The following is a 20403-nucleotide window of genomic DNA, read 5'->3' on the forward strand; positions in this document are numbered from 1 at the left end:
ACGTGTGTCGTGTTGGAGTGGAACCTTCCACCCTCCCCTGAGCCCTCGTGGCTAGATGATTGGTTTCTGGGTCCGGGGTGCCACTCACAGCCACGCCCCCCCAGTCCCTTTCTTCCCAGAAGTGCATGACCATGGAGCAAGGTAAGTGCTTCGAGGGTCCCCTCAGTGCAGCCACGAGTTCAAGACAAAGCAAGACTCCTTGACGTGGCATCCCCTACTCCCTCCCGCTGCGAGGCCCCACCCCATATACGTTAATCACGATCGTCCCCTTAGTGCCCCTTGCCCGGAGCTTGGACATGTGGCTAGCGCTTTCCAACCCATCGCGGTGGTCGGCCAGGACCATCCGACTCGGCTACGCGATTCAGTTCACCAGGCGCCTGTCCCGGTTCAGTGGCGTCCGCTTCACTTCGGTGAGGGGCGAGAACGCCGCCACCTTGCATGCGGAGATTGCGACCCTTCTGCGCAAGGGCACGATAGAGCCTGTCCCTCCAGCTGAGATGAAGAAAGGGTTTTACAGCCCTTACTTCATCTTACCGAAGAAAGACGGTGGGTTGCGGCCAATCTTGGACCTGCGAGTTTTGAACCGGGCCTTGCACAGACTCCCTTTCAAGATGCTGATGCCAAAGCACATTTTGGCGTGTGTCTGGCATCAAGATTGGTTCACGGCGGTAGACCTGAAGGACACGTACTTTCACGTCTCGGTTTTACCTCGACACAGACCCTTCCTATGGTTTGCTTTCGACGGCCGGGCGTATCAGTACAAGGTCCTCCCCTTAGGCCTGTCCCTGTGCCCTCGCATCTTCAGGAAAGTCACAGAGGCAGCTCTTGCCCCATTAAGGGAAGTGTGTGTCCGCATACTCAACTACCTCGATGACTGGCTGATTCTGGCTCACACAAATCATTCGCCTCAAGGGACTGACCAAATTATTCTCCCTCAAACTGAGGCACAATCAAATTGAGTTCAAAGGTCAGCATCTGCTTCAAGAGCTACCTGCTCTATGACCCAAACATATTGCTCCAAAGATAAAGGCTGTATCCGAAACCTCATGCTCAGGTACCTCAGCCGGCTAGGGCTTTGGGTCAACTGGGCAAAGAGCAAGCTCTCCCCGGTTCAGAGCATCTCTTTTCTTGCCATGAAGTTAGACTTAGTCTCGATGATAGTGCGCCTCAAGAGCGAGCATGCACAGTCGGTGCTGAACTGCCTGAAATCGTTCAAGCAGAGAACAGCGGTTCCACTGAAACACTTTCAGAGGCTCCTGGGGCATATGGCATCCTCAGCACTGGTCACGCCACTAGGGTTGATGCATATGAGATGTTTCAGCACTGGCTTCAGACTGGAGTCCCGAGATAGGCATGGCGTCGCGGCACACATCGTGTGGCCATCACGCCGATCTGCCACCACTTGTTCAGCCCTTGGACAGACCTTGCGTTTCTACGGGCAGGAGTTCCCCTACAGCAAGTGTCCAGGCGCGTCGTCATTACGACAGACTTATGCAAGCGAGGCTGGGGTGCCGTGTGCAATGGGCATGCAACAGCTGGCTCCTGGACAGGACCGCGACTGTGTTGGCACATCAAGTGCCTCGAGTTGCTGGCAGTGTTGCTCGCCCTGCGGAGGCCTTTGCCATTGATCTGGGGCAAGCATGTGTTGGTCCGGACGGACAACACAGCGACAGAAGCATATATAAATCACCAAGGCGGCTTACGCTCATGTCGCATGTCACAACTCGCCCGTCGTCTCCTCCTATGGAGTCAGTTGTGACTGAGGTTGCTGCGGGCCACTCACATCCCGGGTAACCTCAATGCCACAGCGGATGCGCTCTCGCAGCCGGTGACGCTCAGGGGAGAGTGGAGACTCCACCCTCAGGTGGTCCAGCTGATTTGAAGTCGATTTGGTCGAGCACAGGTAGACTTGTTTGCTTCCCGGGAATCCTCCCACTGCCCGCTCTGATACACCCTGACCGAGGCACCCCTCGGTATAGATCCGCTGGCACACAGCTGGCCCCGGGGGCTGCATAAGTATGCATTTCCCCCAGTGAGCCAACTTGAACAGACCCTGTGCAAGGTCAGGGAGGACGAGGAGCAGGTCACCCTCCTGGCCCTATATTGGCCCACCCAGACTTGGTTCTCAGACCTCACACTCCTCGCAACAGCCCCTCCTTGGTGAATTCCCCTGAGGAAGGACCTTCTTTCTCAGGGATGGGGCACCATCTGGCACCCGCGCCCAGACCTCTGGAACCTCCACGTCTGGCCCTTGGATGGGATGCAGAAGACCTAAGTGGCCTACCACAAGCAGTGGTAGACACAGCTCCCTCCACGAGGCAGCTTTATACCCTGAAGTGGCGTCGGTTCGCAAATTGGTGTTCTTCCCGAGCTGAAGACCCTCAGAGATGCGCAGTCGGGTCAGTGCATTCCTTCCTACAGGAGAGGCTGGAGGAACAGCTGTCCCCCTCCACCTTGAAGGTGTATGTGGCCGCCATAGCGGCACACCTTGATACAGTGGACGGTAAGTCCTTAGGGAAGCACGACCTGATCATCAGGTTCCTGAGAGGCACCCGGAGGCTGAATCCTCCTAGGCCATGCCTGTTCCACTCATGGGATCTCTCCGTGGTCCTCCTGGGCCTTCGCGGAGACCCCTTTGAGCCACTAGAGTCAGTCGAGTTGAAAGCCCTCTCCTTGAAGATGGCCCTCCTGATTGCACTCACCTCCATCAAGAGGGTCGGGGACCTGCAAGCATTCTCTGTCAGCAATACCTGCCTGGACACTTTTTGTCTTTGTTTTAAACAATACAAATAAATCAGTGGTGAATTCTCAGAGCCTAACATGTGTAATAACATACTTTTTTTTTCCATCTTTTCATTTTCATTTGCTTTTTTACCCATGTATTTACAAATCGCTTTCCACTCCTGATTCATCCAGATACTAATAGGGAAAGAAAAAAATATTCCTTGATGCTTAAAAGCAAATCGTGATAGCTGTTTCACAAATCGCATACCTGAAACCGAGCTTGTTAGCCGAAGCAGCGTGCGAGTCTGAGCCTCGTTAAGCATTCAGAATTTCCACTGAATCCCTCAACAGTGCAAATGAATAGGCATCTAAAGTCAGATTGTCAGATTCATCAGCAAATCAGATTGATTTATTTGTTCTTGGTGGGTGCGGTCTTTAGGATATGTCCAGGTCGAGGCCTTCTAGAAGGATCAAGATCAGTCAGCTGTCACTGCCGTTATCGCCATTGAAAGAGATCCTTATGGATTTATAAACCCGAGAAGTTCTGCATGACCGTGTGATTATTTAATTTATTAAACAGTAAAGGAGGGCTGATTTTCATAAGTAAATTGGTAAGTGCTTTTTGCATTGTCATGGCAACATCTGGAGTTTTCTAAGTGTAATGAATCTGCTTGAGCATTCAGTGTCAGTTCAACTTTTGAAAAGTAATTGTGTACCCTGACAAAACAAAATTTATTGCAAGCAACATTTAAATCACAGATATTGTTTTCAAGGCATTATAGACCTCCTTGGTAGATTCATATAAAAAAATAAATAAATAGATTTTTGATGTCTATAGGCATTGGGTGTCTTATTCATTGTGAAACTGTGTTTTCTTAATGGCATGAATCGCACTGAAGGCCTGCATTTAAAATGCACTGGCCGCCGTTGATATAAATAATGTTTGTTTTGATAATGCAGTTTGTGTAATGCATTGACATTAAAGGAATAGTTCACCCAAAAATGAAAATTCACTTACCCTAATGCCATCCCAGATGTGTATGACTGTCTTTCTTCAGCAGAACACAAATAAAGATTTTTAGAAGAAGATAGAGTTCTGTCAGTTCCTTATAATGCAAGTAAACAGGTGCCAGCACTTTGACGGTCCAAAAGTCACATTTAGGCAGCATAAAAAAGCTTATTTACAACAGAAGAACGAACATCACGCGAGAGTTCTGCCATTTCAAACAGCATCAGAGCCCTGGATGGAAGCACCGATTTAAAGTTAAAAACATTTTAATTATCGACTTGTTTCTTACATAAACCTATCGATTTGCTTCAGAAGACATTAATTGATCGATTGGAGTAGTGTGGATTACTTGTATGCTGCCTAAATGTGACTTTTGGACCGTCAAATGCTGGCACCCATTTACTTTCATTATAAGGACCTGACAGAGCTCTATCTTCCTCTGAAATTCGAATTGTATCAGTGAATGGGATGGCATCAGGGTAAGTGAATAATGAGAGTTTTCATTTTTGGGTGAACTGTTCTTTTAATACATTAAGTGTGGCATAAATGTCCATATATTGTCATGATGAACACATTTCTAATGATGTGTAATGACAATGATAATAATAATAATAATAAATAACACTGACAACAAACCAGAATTGCAGAGAATCATCAGTGGAGACACATACATTGATTCTTTATAATAGCCTTCATAAACAAGTCATTAACAAACATTATGTAATGCTTATCAGATCATGTACACTCAAATACGAATATGTAAATATACAACATTTCGGACTATTTCAATATGCATTAACAAATTATCTTTTAAGCATTACAACATACTGTATAACACAGTAATGTTTGTTAATCTTATTACCAAATGTTGTTATAAAACGTTACCAGAAAAATAGATTTGCAGGTATTTATGCATTTACAGTCCCTGTGTAATACTTTTGTAAAGTTCTAATAAATTCTGATTGATTTGAATGCTTTTATTAGAATTATTCCAGAGAAAAACCTCTAAAAAAATCATCACTTACGACCAAATAACTATTATATCTGAGCTCGACTGTAAAACCGCTGGGTGTAATAAAGAACTCACATGCCAGGGTGCATTGCTTGCCAGAATCATAATGTCACCGTGGGCTGAAAGTCTGTTGCTTTGGCCTGTTGCTTGTTGCAGCATGAGCTCATGTCAGATATAATGGAATGGAGTTTTCTGCTGAGAATGACCACATTTCCTCAAATGAACACAAAACGTACACCACAGAGAGATTGTTATAGTGCAGGACTTCAAGTCCGGAGGATTTGCATGTTGTCACTGTCAAAGTAAAGCCACGGGTCTTTGAAAAGGAAATGAAATATGAATAGGACGCTAGATGTTGTTTATGCTGCTTTGAGAAGAAAATACACAGGCCAATCTTTCAGTTGCTTATACTTGACTAAAATGCACATAAAAGAAGATAATTTTGGGACATTACTTTAATTAAAGACCACGTGAAATAATAATTGGAGTTTTGTGGCTTTTAGTCCAGGTCTGTTAGCTTTGAGGCCATATATGGCCGTGTACTCCTAAAAGTTGCATTTGTCAAGCAATTTCATGAGGTCTTTAAGACAATTGCATAAACTGAAGGTTTGAAGGCTTTCTTCTGACAGTGGCAATGCTTTCCTAGAGTACACCTGCAGTCTCAGATATGCCATTTTTGTTGAGACATCAGGCATGAAACCCTCCAAGTCTAAACCTTGTAAAGACATGTCATTGTCTTTGCATCACTCAAGAAACAAATGGCATATCAAAAGTCACAGATCTTTTTACCACCATTGCACTACACACGTCTATATAGAAACTACACCCACCTTCAATCTCGGCTCGAAATAAAAGTGCAGCTTTACATTTTAATTACTGTTTTGGACCAATCAGAAGATCTGCTCTGCTTTTGTTGGACCAATCATGAACAGCTCACCAAGTACTTTTTTTTTTCTCAACAGGCTAATTCTCGTTATTTATCAGGTAAGGCTAAATGAATATTCTTTTCGTTATGACCTTGCTCAATTTTCAAAGATTGGGAGAAAGGATGAGTTGGAAATACTAATCACTCTTCTGTGGCCATTAATCATGACCCCTCTAAAGGTTTCACAAAAACTCGATGGCAATCATGACATGTCGCTTGATGTGGGAATGAGAACTATAGAGTTTAGTACATCCTATATGAACATATACACTACCAGTCAAAAGTCTGGATGTACTTGACTGAATTTATGTTTCATATGAATTAATCAGATTATTTATCTGATATGCTTAAATTCTAAACAATTCTACCTATAAATATAAAATGTTTTATTGATTTATTTACTAAATTAAAATGTTTATTTATTTATTTATTTTAATGGATTAATTGGAAACACAGAGAGTGTGCAAAACTGTGATTTGGGTAGCTGTTTTGAAGAAGCTAAAATATAGCATTTGTTTATTTTATTTATTTATTTATTTATTGGCCACTGAATTATTCCCATATTTCCATTTGTGTTATTTCAGCATTTTGATAACTATTATTCTACAAAGTAGGAAATAGTGATAAAAAATAATGAGTAGGTGTGTCCAAACGTTTGACCAGTAGCTTGTGTCACTGCAACTTTATTTTACAATCTGTCAGTGCCACTTTATTTTAAATATAAATTTTACCTTATTCCCATTTTTTTAAATCATATAAAGAGACTTATAAAAAATAGCATTTGGTTAATATGTATTATGTGTGAATGTCTACTTTTCATTTTTATCAACACTTTTTTCTTTACTTTTCTCTTATCTACAGTACCTTTTTCCACATTCTATTATTACTTTTTTATTTTTTCAATACTTTTTATTTATTTCAGTGCAGTTATTTCCATTTACTTTTCACTTCTGATATTATTATTATTAATATTAATAATAATAATAATAATAATAATAATAATAATAATAATATATTATTATTATTATTATTATTATTATTACATTAATAATGCAATTTTGTTATTACCATGACAATGTAGCAACAAAATTCACGTTTATAGCTGTTAAGATTATTCTGGCCAAATAAACTTTAGCGTTCATAGCAAACATATGTAAATATATAAGATATATTCCCCACTAATAGTCTTTGGGTTAGCATAACAATTAAGGATTTATTTAGCATCTTAAATGAGATCCAAAGTAAATAACCTCTGGTTTCAAAATTAATTCTGATAAATTGTGTCACATCATCATAAAATGGCAAAATTGCTTACTTTTGTCAAGAACGGCCTTACAAATAGCACCTCCTTCTCGCAGTGCCCTTTGAAACTGGCAGCAAACAAAGCAAGTGAAATAGATTATTATAGAAATATTTATAGATTATTTAAAATTTTCAAGATGCTAAAGGGTATAAGCAGTATCTGAACATACATGGTTATGAAACCATTAAGAACTCAAATGTCAGTGGTAATCGAATGACACGTGAGAGATCCCCAGCTTCAAACACAAGTCCCACTGCACAATTCCCCATGCGTCGCCAATAGGAGGGCAGATTCTGTCACAGGTCCCAAAAGAACCATGCATCATCTGTGTTGGCCATCCCTGTGCACTCTCTTTCCTTTTTTCTCCCTCTCTCTCTCTTCTTATCCTCTCTATTACCCATGCTGTCTAAATTATTTTTTATGTATATGAATGCATATGAATGCCCTCAACCTTGAAATATCTGGCATCCAAGGGATTAGTCCCTAAAGCTATTGAGCTGAGATGGCCATGTCAAGACCGGAATGCCATAATCATCGCCATCATTCCCAACAATTTTAGTGGCACATGCAAATTTGAGATGGTTTGATATGCGAGTTTCATCAGGGATGCAGAATGGCGCTGGACTTCACTGCAAGAATGCAGCACGATTTGTGACATAAAATAAAAATGGCTACATTTTTGCAACTACAAACAGTTCACATCAAAACCTATGTATATATTTTTCTGACAACAATGATGACTCATTAGTCATGTATAAACAGAATTTTTTTCACATTGACACATACATATAAACATATAAAAAATGCAACAATATTTGAGGTTTCAATTTCATATGCAATATCCAAATGATCCTTATCCTTACAAAAAGAGAAAGAAAAAGACCATAATAATGTGTGAAAAAAGACCACAAGTTATTTATTTTTTGAGGGGCCTCCTTTAGAAATCACAACCAGAACAAACTGCTGTGTAAATTGGTCATGAAATCTTTGTAAACGGTCATATTATGCAACAAAAATTGTTGAGTTGTTGTTGGATTATCTTTTGTAAATACATTTTTATGTAAACTGGCACATTATGAATCAATATAATGACACATTATCACTAGTAAAACCAGTTTTTATGTAGATTGTCACTTGTAATGTAAATTTCTGCTTTGTTGTTTGTAACACAATTGTTACGTAAATTGTCGCATTACATCACTAATTTTAAATGTACATATTATTTGACGTGAATTAAATAGCTGCATTATGCAACATAAATTTTCGTATTATCATTAGGGATGTTTTTTAGTGTAAATTGTCACTTTATGCAATAAATTATCGCTTTATTTTTTATTAAACCATTGCTGCATAAATTTTTGCATTATGTGACTAAATGCAAAATATATTATTTTATATAATTAAATGGCTGCATTATGCAGCAGAAATTGCAAATTTTCGCATTGACATTAGTGAAACCATTTTTATTTAAATTGTTGCTTTATTGTTTGTAAAACCATTATTATGTAAATTGTTGCATTACGTGACTGTGTACTTTTTTATTATTTGTTATAAAATAAATGACTGTATTAAGAAAGATTAATTGTAAACTGTTGCATTAAGCAATTTTTTATATAAAGTATTATTTTATGCAACTTAAATTGTTGCTTTGTTTTTCATAATATTATGCAAATTGTCACATCACGCCTCACGACTGAGCATGCACAGTCTGTGCTGACCTGTTTGAAGGTGTTCAAACAGAAACAGTGGTTCCACTGAAACTCTTTCAGAGGCTCCTGGGGCATATGGCATCCTCAGCGGTGGCCACCCCGCTCTGGTTGATGCATATGAGACCGCTTCAGCACTGGCTTCAGACTCTAGTCCCGAGATGAGCATGGCACCTCGGGACACATCGCGTGGCCATCACGCCGGTCTGTCACCGTCTCTTCAGCCCTTTGACCGACCTCTCGTTTCTACGGGCAGGTGTTCCCCTAGAGCAGGTCTCCAGGCATGTCGTGGTCATGACAGATGCCTCAAAAATGGGCTGGGGCGCTGTTTGCAACAGGCCCACAGCCGCCGGCTTATGGACAGGCCCGCGGCTGCATTGGCACATCAACTGCCTAGAGTTGTTGGCAGTTCTGCTCGCCTTGCGGAGGTTCCGGCCATTGATCCAGGGCAAGCACGTGTTAGTTCGGACAGACAACATGGCAACGGTAGCATATGTCAACCGCCAAGGCGGTCTGCGCTCTCGTTGTATGTCACAACTTGCCCGCTGTCTCCTCCTCTGGAATCAGCAGCACTTCAAGACCTCAACACTGCAGCGGATGTGCTGTCACAGCAGGTTACCCTCAGGGGAGATTGGAGACTCCACCCTCAGGTGGTCCAGCTGATTTGGAGTCGATTCGGACAGGCACAGGTAGACCTGTTCTCCTCCCAAGAATCCTCCCACTGCCCGCTCTGGTACGCCCTGACCAAGGCACCTCTCGGCATAGACGTGCTGGCACACGGCTGGCCTCCTGGCCTATGCAAATATGCGTTTCCCCCGGTGAGCCTACTTGTATAAACTCTGTGCAAGGTCAGGGAGGACGAGGAGCAGGTCATCCTGGTAGCACCCTACTGGCCCACCCAGACGTGGTTCTCAGACCTCACGCTCCTCGTGACAGCCCCCCCAGTGAATTTCCCTGAGGAAGGACCTTCTATCTCAGGGACGGGGCACCATCTGGCACCCACGACCAGACCTCTGGAATCTCCATGTCTGGCCCCTGGATGGGATGCGAAAGACCTAAGTGGTCTTCCACCCGTGGTGGTAGACATGATCACTCAGGCTAGGGCCGCCTCTACGAGGCGCTTGTATGCTTTCAAGTGGCGTCTGTTTGCTAAGTGGTGTTCTTCCCGACGGGAAGACCCCCAGAGATGCGCAGTCGGATCGGTGCTTTCCTTCCTGCAGGAGAGGTTGGAAGGGGTGGCTGTTCCTGTCCACCTTGAAGGTGTATGTTGCTGCTATAGCAGCACACCATGACACAGTGGACGGTAAGTCCTTAGGGAAGCATGACCTGATCATCAGGATCCTGAGAGGTGCCAGGAGGCTGAACCCCTCCAGACCGCTCCTCGTTCCCTCATGGGACCTCTCTGTAGTTCTTCAGGGTCTACAGAGAGCCCCCTTTGAGCCTTTGCAGTCAGCTGAGCTTAAGGCACTCTCCTTGAAGACTTCCCTCCTGACTGCACTCACTTCCAACAAGAGGGTAGGAGACCTGCAAGCGTTCTCTGTCAGTGAAACGTGCCTGGAGTTCGGTCTGGGCTACTGTCACGTGATCTTGAGACCCCGACCGGGCTATGTGCGCAAGGTTCCCACGACCCCTTTTAGGAACCAGGTGGTGAACCTGCGAGCACTGCCCCAGGAGGAGGCAGACCCAGCCCTGTCATTGCTGTGTCCGGTGCGTGCTTTACGCATCTATTTGGATCGCACGCAGAGCTTTAGGATCTCTTAGCAGCTCTTTGTCTGCTTTGGTGCACAGCGGAAAGGAAGCGCTGTCTCCAAGCAGAGGATCGCCCACTGGCTCATTGACGCCATAGCTATGGCATATCACGCCCAGGACATGCCACCCCCGGTAGGGCTACGAGCCCATTCTACCAGGGGTGTAGCGGCCTCCTGGGCCCTAGCCAGGGGTGCCTCTCTAACAGACATTTGCAGAGCAGTGGGCTGGGCAACACCCAACACATTTGCAAGGTTCTACAACCTCCTGGTGGAACCAGTTTCATCCCTGGTAGTGGCACGCAATACAAGCGGATAAGCCCGGGATAGCCGGCCGGGTGTATCGCTTGCACATAGCGCCTTTCACCTCCTCTGAGCTGAAGACGTGTGCCATTAATTCCCAGTAGTGTTCACAAACTATGTTCCCTGGTTGACTTCCTCCGAGCCCCGTGGCAGTCAAGTTTTCGGAGAGACTTGCTGCCGGCCCAGTACACGTGCTAACTAAGAGCCCTGTTCTGGGGTAGGTGCTCTGCATGTGGCGGTTCCCTGTAAGGTAACCCCATGTGATGTATTTGTTTCCCTGTTGGCACTGCATCTTCCTTGGGCAGAGCCCCCTCTGCCACAGTCTCCATGTTTGTAGTAACTCCTCCCCCGTTGGGTAGGATCTACCATGAGAATTCTCCACATGGTCGGCAAGACCATGTGACATATTTTCCACTTAAATATCCCCCCTCTCTTTGGGCGAGGTGTGGTCTCCGCGGTGTCCTCCCCTTGGGGGGGACACCTCCCGACTAGACCTGGCGGCCCAGTCAGATAATCCCCCTTGTTTTTTAGGAGTGGAAAAAAAGAAATTGAAAAGAGGCCACGACTGGGTTAGCCTGTCTCTATCTTTTGGGAAGTTAACTTGTCCCCAAAAGGCTGTTCGACACTCATAACTATGTTGGGTGAGGTTACGTGTCAGCCTGGTGTGCTGGCTATGAGGCACACAGTTGTCTGCCCATCACACACCGCCAGTTCACATAACACAGTTCAGCAAGTTGCGGCATTTTGTATAGGGACCCCTAGTGTCACTACATCGACACAACGTCGAGCGTGTGACAGATAGGGAACGTCCTGGTTACTTGTGTAACCTCCGTTCCCTGATGGAGGGAGTGAGACGTTGTGTCCCTCCTGCCACAAAGCTGAACTACCCGCTGAAATGGCCGGACCTTGTCTCGGCTCCTCAGCATAAAACCTGAATGAGTGGTTGCATACCAGCTCCTTTTATACCCGTATGTCCGGGGGAGTGGCATGCAAATACCACTCGCCAATTTTCATTGGCCTTTTATCAAAGACCAGAGGTGTCTTGGGCTCCAAAGAGTGACCCCTAGTGTCACTACATCGACACAATGTCTCATTCCCTCTATCAGGGAACGGAGGTTACGCAAGTAACCAGGATGTTTTGCTTCATGAGAAATAAGGGCTCGTGGGTTTAATCAAAGAGCATTTAAATAACGTGTGAAAGTGAATAAATTAGGACAGAAATATTTTACTCTTGCATAATATAATATGATATTATATAATAAAATAAAAATACATATTTTATTTTTTATTTTTTTGTAAAAAATAGAGTTCCAAAAACAAGTGTAGCCCTAAAATCAGATGCTTAATCGTCATAATCACAATTATTGGTTGCACTTTATTTTCCAGTATGTGTACTTTCAGTATACTTACAATGTACTTACCCAAGAAAGTACTTAATATTAGGTAACTACACATACTTAATATGGGTTAAGGTTAGGGCTGAGATTAGGTTTAGGGTTAGTACCTAGTAATTACTGTATTTGTTATAATTACTGTATATAGTACGTAAATGAAGAAAAGTACTATAAAATAAAGTGCTACCCAAATATTTGTTTGACAATTAATCATCAGCCAAATTTCATAATCGTGACAGCCCTAGTCATTGCTTATTTCTTTAATTTAACTTGTAACAATACAAGTTTAGAACTAGTTATATTGTAACTAAAAATAAATCTACATAAAGTAGATTAAGTGACCTTTGTTTGTGCCCTCTGAATGCTATTACATGTATAATAATACATCTGATATGCGTTTACAAATAGAGAGCACTTTACTGAATCTACTTTCATCAGGCCTACATTTCACAATAGCTCAGAGTGACATTTAACTCAAATACTGAAGGGGCTGCTAATGCTTAAAGGCCACATTGAGCTTTCTACTTTGTAACCTTTATTTTTAAATATTTAGAAGTTCATTTACATGCAAAGGAGGCAGAAAAAGAAACCTTGGATAAGTGTGGTAATTTGAGACTGGAGTCATTTAGTTACATAGAGTCTGTATAAACACATCAGTGGAGGTTTGAAGGTCATGCTGTTATGACATATGAGTTTTTTATTAAAATTTTTTTTTTTATGAAAGACTTGTGCAATATTCATCTTTTTTTTGAATTTTAACTTGCTCTTTCATCATATAATGAACACAGAAATCCAAAAGATTTACATTCAGGGAGGGACCTGAGCCATATTTAGAGATCAGAATATCATAGACACCTGGGGGTGGGCTCATTTGATTTTACCAAACCACCCAGGACACCATAGCAACCACATAGCAACACATTTTTAACCACTCAGAATACCTTGCCATCCCCTGGCAACCAACCACAGCATTGTAGCAGTGAGTTTGACTTGAGACAGTAAGCAACCACCCTGAACACCTTAGCAACCACCTACCAGTGCCCCAGCAACCACCTAGCAACGCCCCAGCATCCACCAGAACACCCTAGCAACCACTAGCATTCATTAGCAACTACATAGCAATTATGCATGTAACTATACACAAATTTCATGATAAGAAAAAATATGATGCAGTAGCCTCATGATACGATTATAAAAAAAAAATTAAAAAATAATAAAAAAAAACGTATTCAAGAATTTGACACAAACATATTTTAAATCTTAAGTAACACAACAGTGTCTGACATTGGCAACAAAAGGCAGAACTTCATAATAAGTAACTTAACCAATACCACTGCATTTATGAGCAGTTTGTTATGAGAAAAAAACTCACAATCTCTGTTTTTCTTGATAAATATGAATTTGTCTAATCTCAAATCATTTTTATTTATCTAGCACTTTTCACATGTACATCGTTTCAAAGCAGCTTTGTAGAAACAAAGTGCCTTAATGTCTTAAAGCCCCCAGTGAGCAAGCTAAAGGGGACTGTGGCAAGGACAAAAAAAAAAAAAAAAAAAAAATCCTCCATTCAATGCCAGTGGAGAGGAGAGGAATCTGACTTCTGGCTTTACGATATATGCAAATATGGCATTATTATTTAGTGGTTTGAGCAAAAACCAATCAGCATTCAGCACACACACACACACACACACACACACATTTTTGCCCCTTTTTCCTCAATTCCATGATGCTGTAAACAACCTTTACTGGCGTTCTTACTGGCTTATTATGTGTGTGCTTGTGTTGTGCTCATACCTGTTTACATTTCAACGTCAAAAGCAGAGAATAATAAGTCTCATGTAGACACGGGTTTCTTACGTTGTCGGTTTTTTTAAACTTGCTGCTGTTGTGCTCTGCCTTGCATTTTTTGTGAGTTCCACTGTTTTGCACGGTGATGTCGGCATAAATAAAACAACATGTTTGATGTAGCATCGGGACGTGACACCGTTGTTTGGCTAATTCAACAAGTTGTAATGCTACAATCAAACAATGCTACAATTGCCGTTTGCCATCGATTTTCAAGCACTCAACTTGACTATTTTTGAAGAGCTCAGTGGTTCTCAACCAAGGGGCCAGGGCCCACTAGGGGGCCTCAGTAAACTGCCAAGGGGGCCTCAAGATGACTTAAAATTATTTTAAATTCATTATATTAAAATACGATAGCTTCATTTGAATGCTGAAATTAGCACAAATCATGATGTAGACCAAAAACAATTAAACAGTTCCTGAAATGTCTGGAATCTCGAAAGTGATTGTGATAAGTATTTTAATCTCTTGACACTCCAAGTTTCTCTGGCTTTAAATATTGTCATGGACAATAGGGGGGCCTTTGAGTCAAAAAGGTTGTGAACCTCTGGACCTGCAGTTGGATACTACTGGGCTGTGAGCACTCATCGCTGGCTCACTGGGGAGGAGACTGTATTTCGCCACTCTCAATGTTACACTGCTTGGTTTTAAACACTTCAAAAGCAGTAGCCGTATTAGGACTAACAGTTATATATTTATTTATGTATGGAACATATATCATATCGAGACCATCGTATCGAGACCGTCGTATTTTTTTTTTTTTTACATCCCTAATAGCAATGCCCTTACATCCACCCAGAACACCCTAGCAACCACCTAGCAAAGCACCAGTTTCCATGCAGAACACCCCAGCAACCACCTAGAACACCTTAGCAACAGCATGGCAATGCATTATCAACCACTCTTTAACAACACCTGTAGTAGCAATGCCCCCAGCATCCATACAGAACACCCTAGCAACCACCTAGAAAACCATAGCAATGAATTAGTTATGCCCTAGCAAACACCCTGAACCCAGTTGTTAACAACCACTCAATAGTACTTTAACAACCACATAGCAATCCCCTTACAACCAACCAGGAGTGTGTTTCCCATACAATGACACAACATGCTGCTTAAGCACCATAGTGCAATGGATCATTGAAGAAATTGACTAGCTAGTAACGACTATTTCCCGAAACCCTAGAAACTATGTTACACATCCATTGTTCGAACCACGTTGGTTGAGCTTTCATTAATGACGTTACTCAGGGGGTGGAGTAATAACTTCCACAAATATTAAATTATAATACCTCATTTACAAGTACACCAGTAAGCCATTTAGTGCAAGAAAGTTGCTGAAGACACAAAAGCAGCATACTCTATGTAATGTGACAGATGCATTGTGCTGCAATAGTGACATTTCCTTCTACATCAAACTTCAGTGTTCCCCTGACGCACTTGAGCACATACGCACATGTGCACTCAAACTTATGCATTAACATAAACACATAAAAGCTGTGTTCTCTGACAGAAACCATGTGTGATGATAGTCCTTTCTCTTAACAGCCTTTAATCTCTTAAACGGCTGCACTCGCGTTTACATGACGTTTCATAACACAGCTTTCTGCAAAACCCCAACATAAATTGTTCTCTTAAATGCATGCAAATGTGGTCAAAGTCTTGACAGAATGAAAGATGTAAATAGAATGAAAGATACAGAAGCATCAGCTAAGTGAAATGATGTCCACACAGCCAGGGCCATAGTAATGATGAAACTTGCAACCATAGTTGTGTGTGTTCAACTTCAGATGTTCTTGAATGAGTCCAGTCGTTGTACAAAAAAAAAAAAAAAGAACGTATATATATGGTATTTCAATGGTCAAAGGTAACCAGAAGGAAATCTTCAAAGGGAAGCATGCAACAAAGTTTGAGACCACTTTGGTAATTAGGGATTTAAAATCTAATTCAAACCTGGAAATTTTTTCACTATTTCTAAGTCAGTAACTTACAGTAAGCATTTGTGACTGACCATGTTCACTCAAAAGCTAAGAGTACAAAGATTCCCAGCTTCCATTGAAGCACATAAGATGCTCTTTGTAACAGTCTCAAATACTGCTACTGCTACTACTACTAATAATAATAATGGTTAATAATTGTTGCTGTTATTATAAAAAAAAAAAAAAAAAAGAAAAAAAAAAGAAAAGGCACATTCAATTAGGAAATAATGCAAAACAGAAGCATTTTCACAAGTGGTCTCATATTTTTTGGACCCCACTATAGTTGAATCCATAAACTGGTAATACTTTTTCTCTTCTTCTTCTAAAAAAAAAAATCCTTTCCTAAAAAGTGTTCCTGTCTAGCCTTCTGACAAGAATCAATGAATCCTTCCTCATTTTTGAGTGAGAAAGAGGAAAGAAATGTCAAATGAAAAGCTATCTTTCATCTTTCTTTCTTCTCAGGTCCGGCTGCTAAGAAGAAATACGTGAGCTACAATAACCTTGTGATCTGAGGACCTCCATCAGAGGAGGAAGGTGATCGATGACAGTTCTTGGTTTCTCTCGGCTCTTTAGCAACAAAGAAAAGCTGGAAAAAAAGGCTTTTTTGTTTCCCTCTGTTTTCATCCCCCTTTTGTCTAAGGGCCCTGACAGTAGTTGGGCCCCCAAACCACTGGCAGAGGATATCAGTTGGTTTTCAACACCTTTAACACCTGGAAATACCAAAACAAAGCAAAAACACCCATAAATAACTGAAAAAGAAATGAAATCAAAAAAGAAAAAGAACAGTAACATGGATGATACAACTGGATAAAATACATTTTTGTTGTTTTATTTATTTTATTTTATTTTATTTTATTTCCAGAGGGAGGTACTTGACTGATGATGATGTAAAACGTTGGCACAACACGACTGCTTTTCCATCAGTCAATGTATAAGTTTGCACTCGCCGTTATAGACCTTTGATAAGGCTCTGATTGGAATGTCCAGCTGATGGAATGACATGGCTCCAGAATGCCAGCCCAGGGCGGCTCCTCCTCATCTTTACATGTACTTCCAATCTGCATGTTTTTTGGGGGATTTCCATACAAAGTTGTGTAATTCTCTCAGCATTTCTGTTACCTTTGCTGTTTTTTTTTTTTTTTTCCAGTTGATGATTTCTTTAATATGTCCTTTCTTTATCCTTGCCTTTTTTGAATGCACATTGTATTAAAGCCATATTCTTCTCTTTGAGCACTCATTCCAGGAATTCTTTCAGTTTTTCAATCTTTATTTTGCAGAATTCCCTTGTCCCCACCTTTCATGATAAATGTGACTGTATGTCTAACTTTTATACATCTCCACCATGTGTGTAAGGGTTTGTAGACCATCGACTGTGTTCTTAGTGACTTTCAGAGATGTTGCATTGGTTTTTCAGTATTTAAACTTCGGTTAGTGATGGTGTTTCAGAAATCTTTTTTTAAAGAAAGTGTTCACGTAGCAGTTGTCAATGCATGCTTGATATGTTTGATGTTGATGATGAATATTTCACCACAACTCTTTCACGCTGGCCTGTTTACAGATGATTTTTAAACCTTTATTGATTTAGTAATCTTTTTTTTTTTATTTATTTATTTTTTGTTTTTTAAATGAGTATCTAATTAATTTCTCAGATATTCACTCACTCAAGGCAGAATATGGCTTTAATTTGTCTTGGAATTTTTAACTGCCCCGGAACTTATGGATAAATTGTGCAAAAGATATGATTATATATTTAAAAAAAAAAAATATATGAAAAAAATAAATAAATAAAAAGCATGTATGTTTTATACAGTTCGAACTAAGTATATTCATGTTGCCCTTGCTGCTTATGTGCTGATATTGTGGAAGACTTTTATGTTTGACTGTGGTGTTGTCCGAGAATGTACCAACATGAAATAAAACCATTTGGTTATTTTTTATTACTTTTATTATCATCATTATAATTTGTTTTGAATTTCAAACAAACTCCTGACAAAGGCAGAACTAATCAGTTTAAGATTGCACAAGTGCTTTTTTTTTCACTCTATAAGTGCTAGTAAGTAAACTGTACATCCTTGAGAATGAGTAATGAATTTGTCTTTTTTTTGACTTGTCTATTTAAGTGCTTTTTGAAAGACCTTTATATTCATATTAATATTTCTACCACATTGCCACTAGGTGGCACTTATTTGCAACATGGATGTTTTCTGGCCTTATTTTGTTATTTTATGTAACATAAATGCAGAAGAGATACACTATATTGCCAAAAGTATTCGCTCATCTGCCTTTAGACGCATATGAACTTAAGTGACATCCCATTCTTAATCCATAGGGTTTAATATGACGTCGGCCCACCCTTTGCAGCTATAACAGCTTCAACTCTTCTGGGAAGGCTTTCCACAAGGTTTAGGAGTGTGTTTATGGGAATTTTTGACCATTCTTCCAGAAGCGCATTTGTGAGGTCAGACACTGATGTTGGACGAGAAGACCTGGCTCGCAGTCTTCGCTCTAATTCATCCCAAAGGTGCTCTATCGGGTTGAGGTCAGGACTCTGTGCAGGCCAGTCAAGTTCTTCCACACCAAACTCGCTCATCCATGTCTTTATGGACCTTGCTTTGTGCACTGGTGCGCAGTCATGTTGGAACAGGAAGGGGCCATCCCCAAACTGTTCCCACAAAGTTGGGTGCATGGAATTGTCCAAAATCTCTTGGTATGCTGAAGCATTCAGAGTTCCTTTCACTGGAACTATGGGGCCAAGCCCAGCTCCTGAAAAACAACCCCACACCATAATCCCCCCTCCACCAAACTTCACAGTTGGCACAATGCAGTCAGACAAGTACCGTTCTCCTGGCAACCGCCAAACCCAGACTCGTCCATCAGATTGCCAGATGGAGAAGCGTGATTTGTCACTCCAGAGAATGCGTCTCCACTGCTCTAGAGTCCAGTGGTGGCGTGCTTTACACCACTGCATCCGACGCTTTGCATTGCACTTGGTGATGTATGGCTTGGATGCAGCTGCTCGGCCATGGAAACCCATTCCATGAAGCTCTCTACGCACTGTTCTTGAGCTAATCTGAAGGCCACATGAACTTTGGAGGTCTGTAGCGATTGACTCTGCAGAAAGTTGGCGACCTCTACGCACTATGCGCCTCAGCATCCGCTGACCCCGCTCTGTCATTTTACGTGGCCTACCACTTCGTGGCTGAGTTGCTGTCATTCCCAATCGCTTCCACTTTGTTATAACACCACTGACAGTTGACTGTGGAATATTTAGTAGCGAGGAAATTTCACGACTGGACTTGTTGCACAGGTGGCATCCTATCACAGTACCACGCTGGAATTCACTGAGCTCCTGAGAGCAGCCCATTCTTTCACAAATGTTTGTAGAAGCAGTCTGCATGCCTAGGTGCTTCATTTTATACACCTGTGGCCATGGAAGTGATTGGAACACCTGAATTCAATTATTTGGATGGGTGAGCGAATACTTTTGGCAATAAAAAGTTCAGATTCTAAGCTTCCAAACGATACCACATATGCTTGACTTATGTATCCGGGGAATTGAACATTAAGCATAATTTTTTTCTCTATATAGCACCCCCTTTGGGAACCGCCGGTGGGCCCACATAGCTTAAGTGGATACTGGGGACCAGCAATCAAAACACTTTGAGCAATCACAGCAATCTTTTAAGCATAGTCCTTAACAAATGTCTTTGGGAAGTTAAAAAGCCAAAAAAAAAAACATTCTTAAATTCAAATTCAGTATGACTTGCATAAGACTTGTCCACAATAATCAGACATGGGACAATGAAGGTCTTGAAGGTCTTGTGTTAGAGTATGCTGTAAGCCATGTTCTGAATTACAAAATGGGATCGAAGCTGGGTTTGCTTGCCGGTGCATTAGCACACAGGTGTGTTCGATGTTGACAAGCCTGCATTGTCAGCAGAAGTGTTGTGTGCTCAAACTCAGGCCTATAAAAGGAATAGAGAAATGTCATTCAGTCGCAGCTGGGGGGAGAGTAGTTTTAATCCGGACGTTGTGGGGAACGGGAAATCTGTACGGTTTGCAAAAAACATTTGCCAAACCACTGTCACAGCTCTGTGCACAGCTCAACTCGGCACAGCAACGGTTCTTTGACTTGAATATGACTTACAGCAAATGTACGCTGAGTATGTTGAAGCACTTTTCATTACATATTCTGGAAACTGTGGCATCTTGTTTGTGTGTTAGCTTAAATATGAATGTGAATTCATGAAGGTTTTTGACTTTGTGTCACATAGCCAGACTGTCGACAATATGCATGAAGACCGGTCCATATTGCAACTAATTCCAGCCAAGAACTGGCCACTTAAAGAGGAAGAGATTGTTTAACCAACATGTTGAGCGGCCATTTTGTTTTTACCTGCAGTTTAGGGTTGGGTTTATCTGAAAAAGTCGAAACTGCAAAAATGCACAGAATTAAAG

General features: G+C 41.6%; 1 protein-coding gene across 3 annotated transcripts in view; it reads left to right on the forward strand.

Annotated features, from left to right (window-relative positions):
* The window catches only part of LOC127438682 (metabotropic glutamate receptor 7-like), a 369836-nt gene extending 351951 nt beyond the window's left edge, over positions 1-17885 (forward strand). For 2 of the 3 annotated variants that reach the window (XM_051694432.1, XM_051694435.1), the window contains one exon: positions 16408-17885. In XM_051694432.1, coding sequence (XP_051550392.1) covers positions 16408-16457 — 50 coding nt within the window. In that variant the 3' untranslated portion in view covers positions 16458-17885. Of the gene's footprint in view, positions 1-5707; positions 5730-16407 lie in introns of all 3 variants that reach the window. The other variant, XM_051694434.1, reaches the window with a different exon arrangement.
* Positions 17886-20403: the final 2518 nt, after the last annotated feature.

This window comes from Myxocyprinus asiaticus, chromosome 50 (assembly GCF_019703515.2).
Source record: "Myxocyprinus asiaticus isolate MX2 ecotype Aquarium Trade chromosome 50, UBuf_Myxa_2, whole genome shotgun sequence".
NCBI lineage: Eukaryota > Metazoa > Chordata > Actinopteri > Cypriniformes > Catostomidae > Myxocyprinus > Myxocyprinus asiaticus.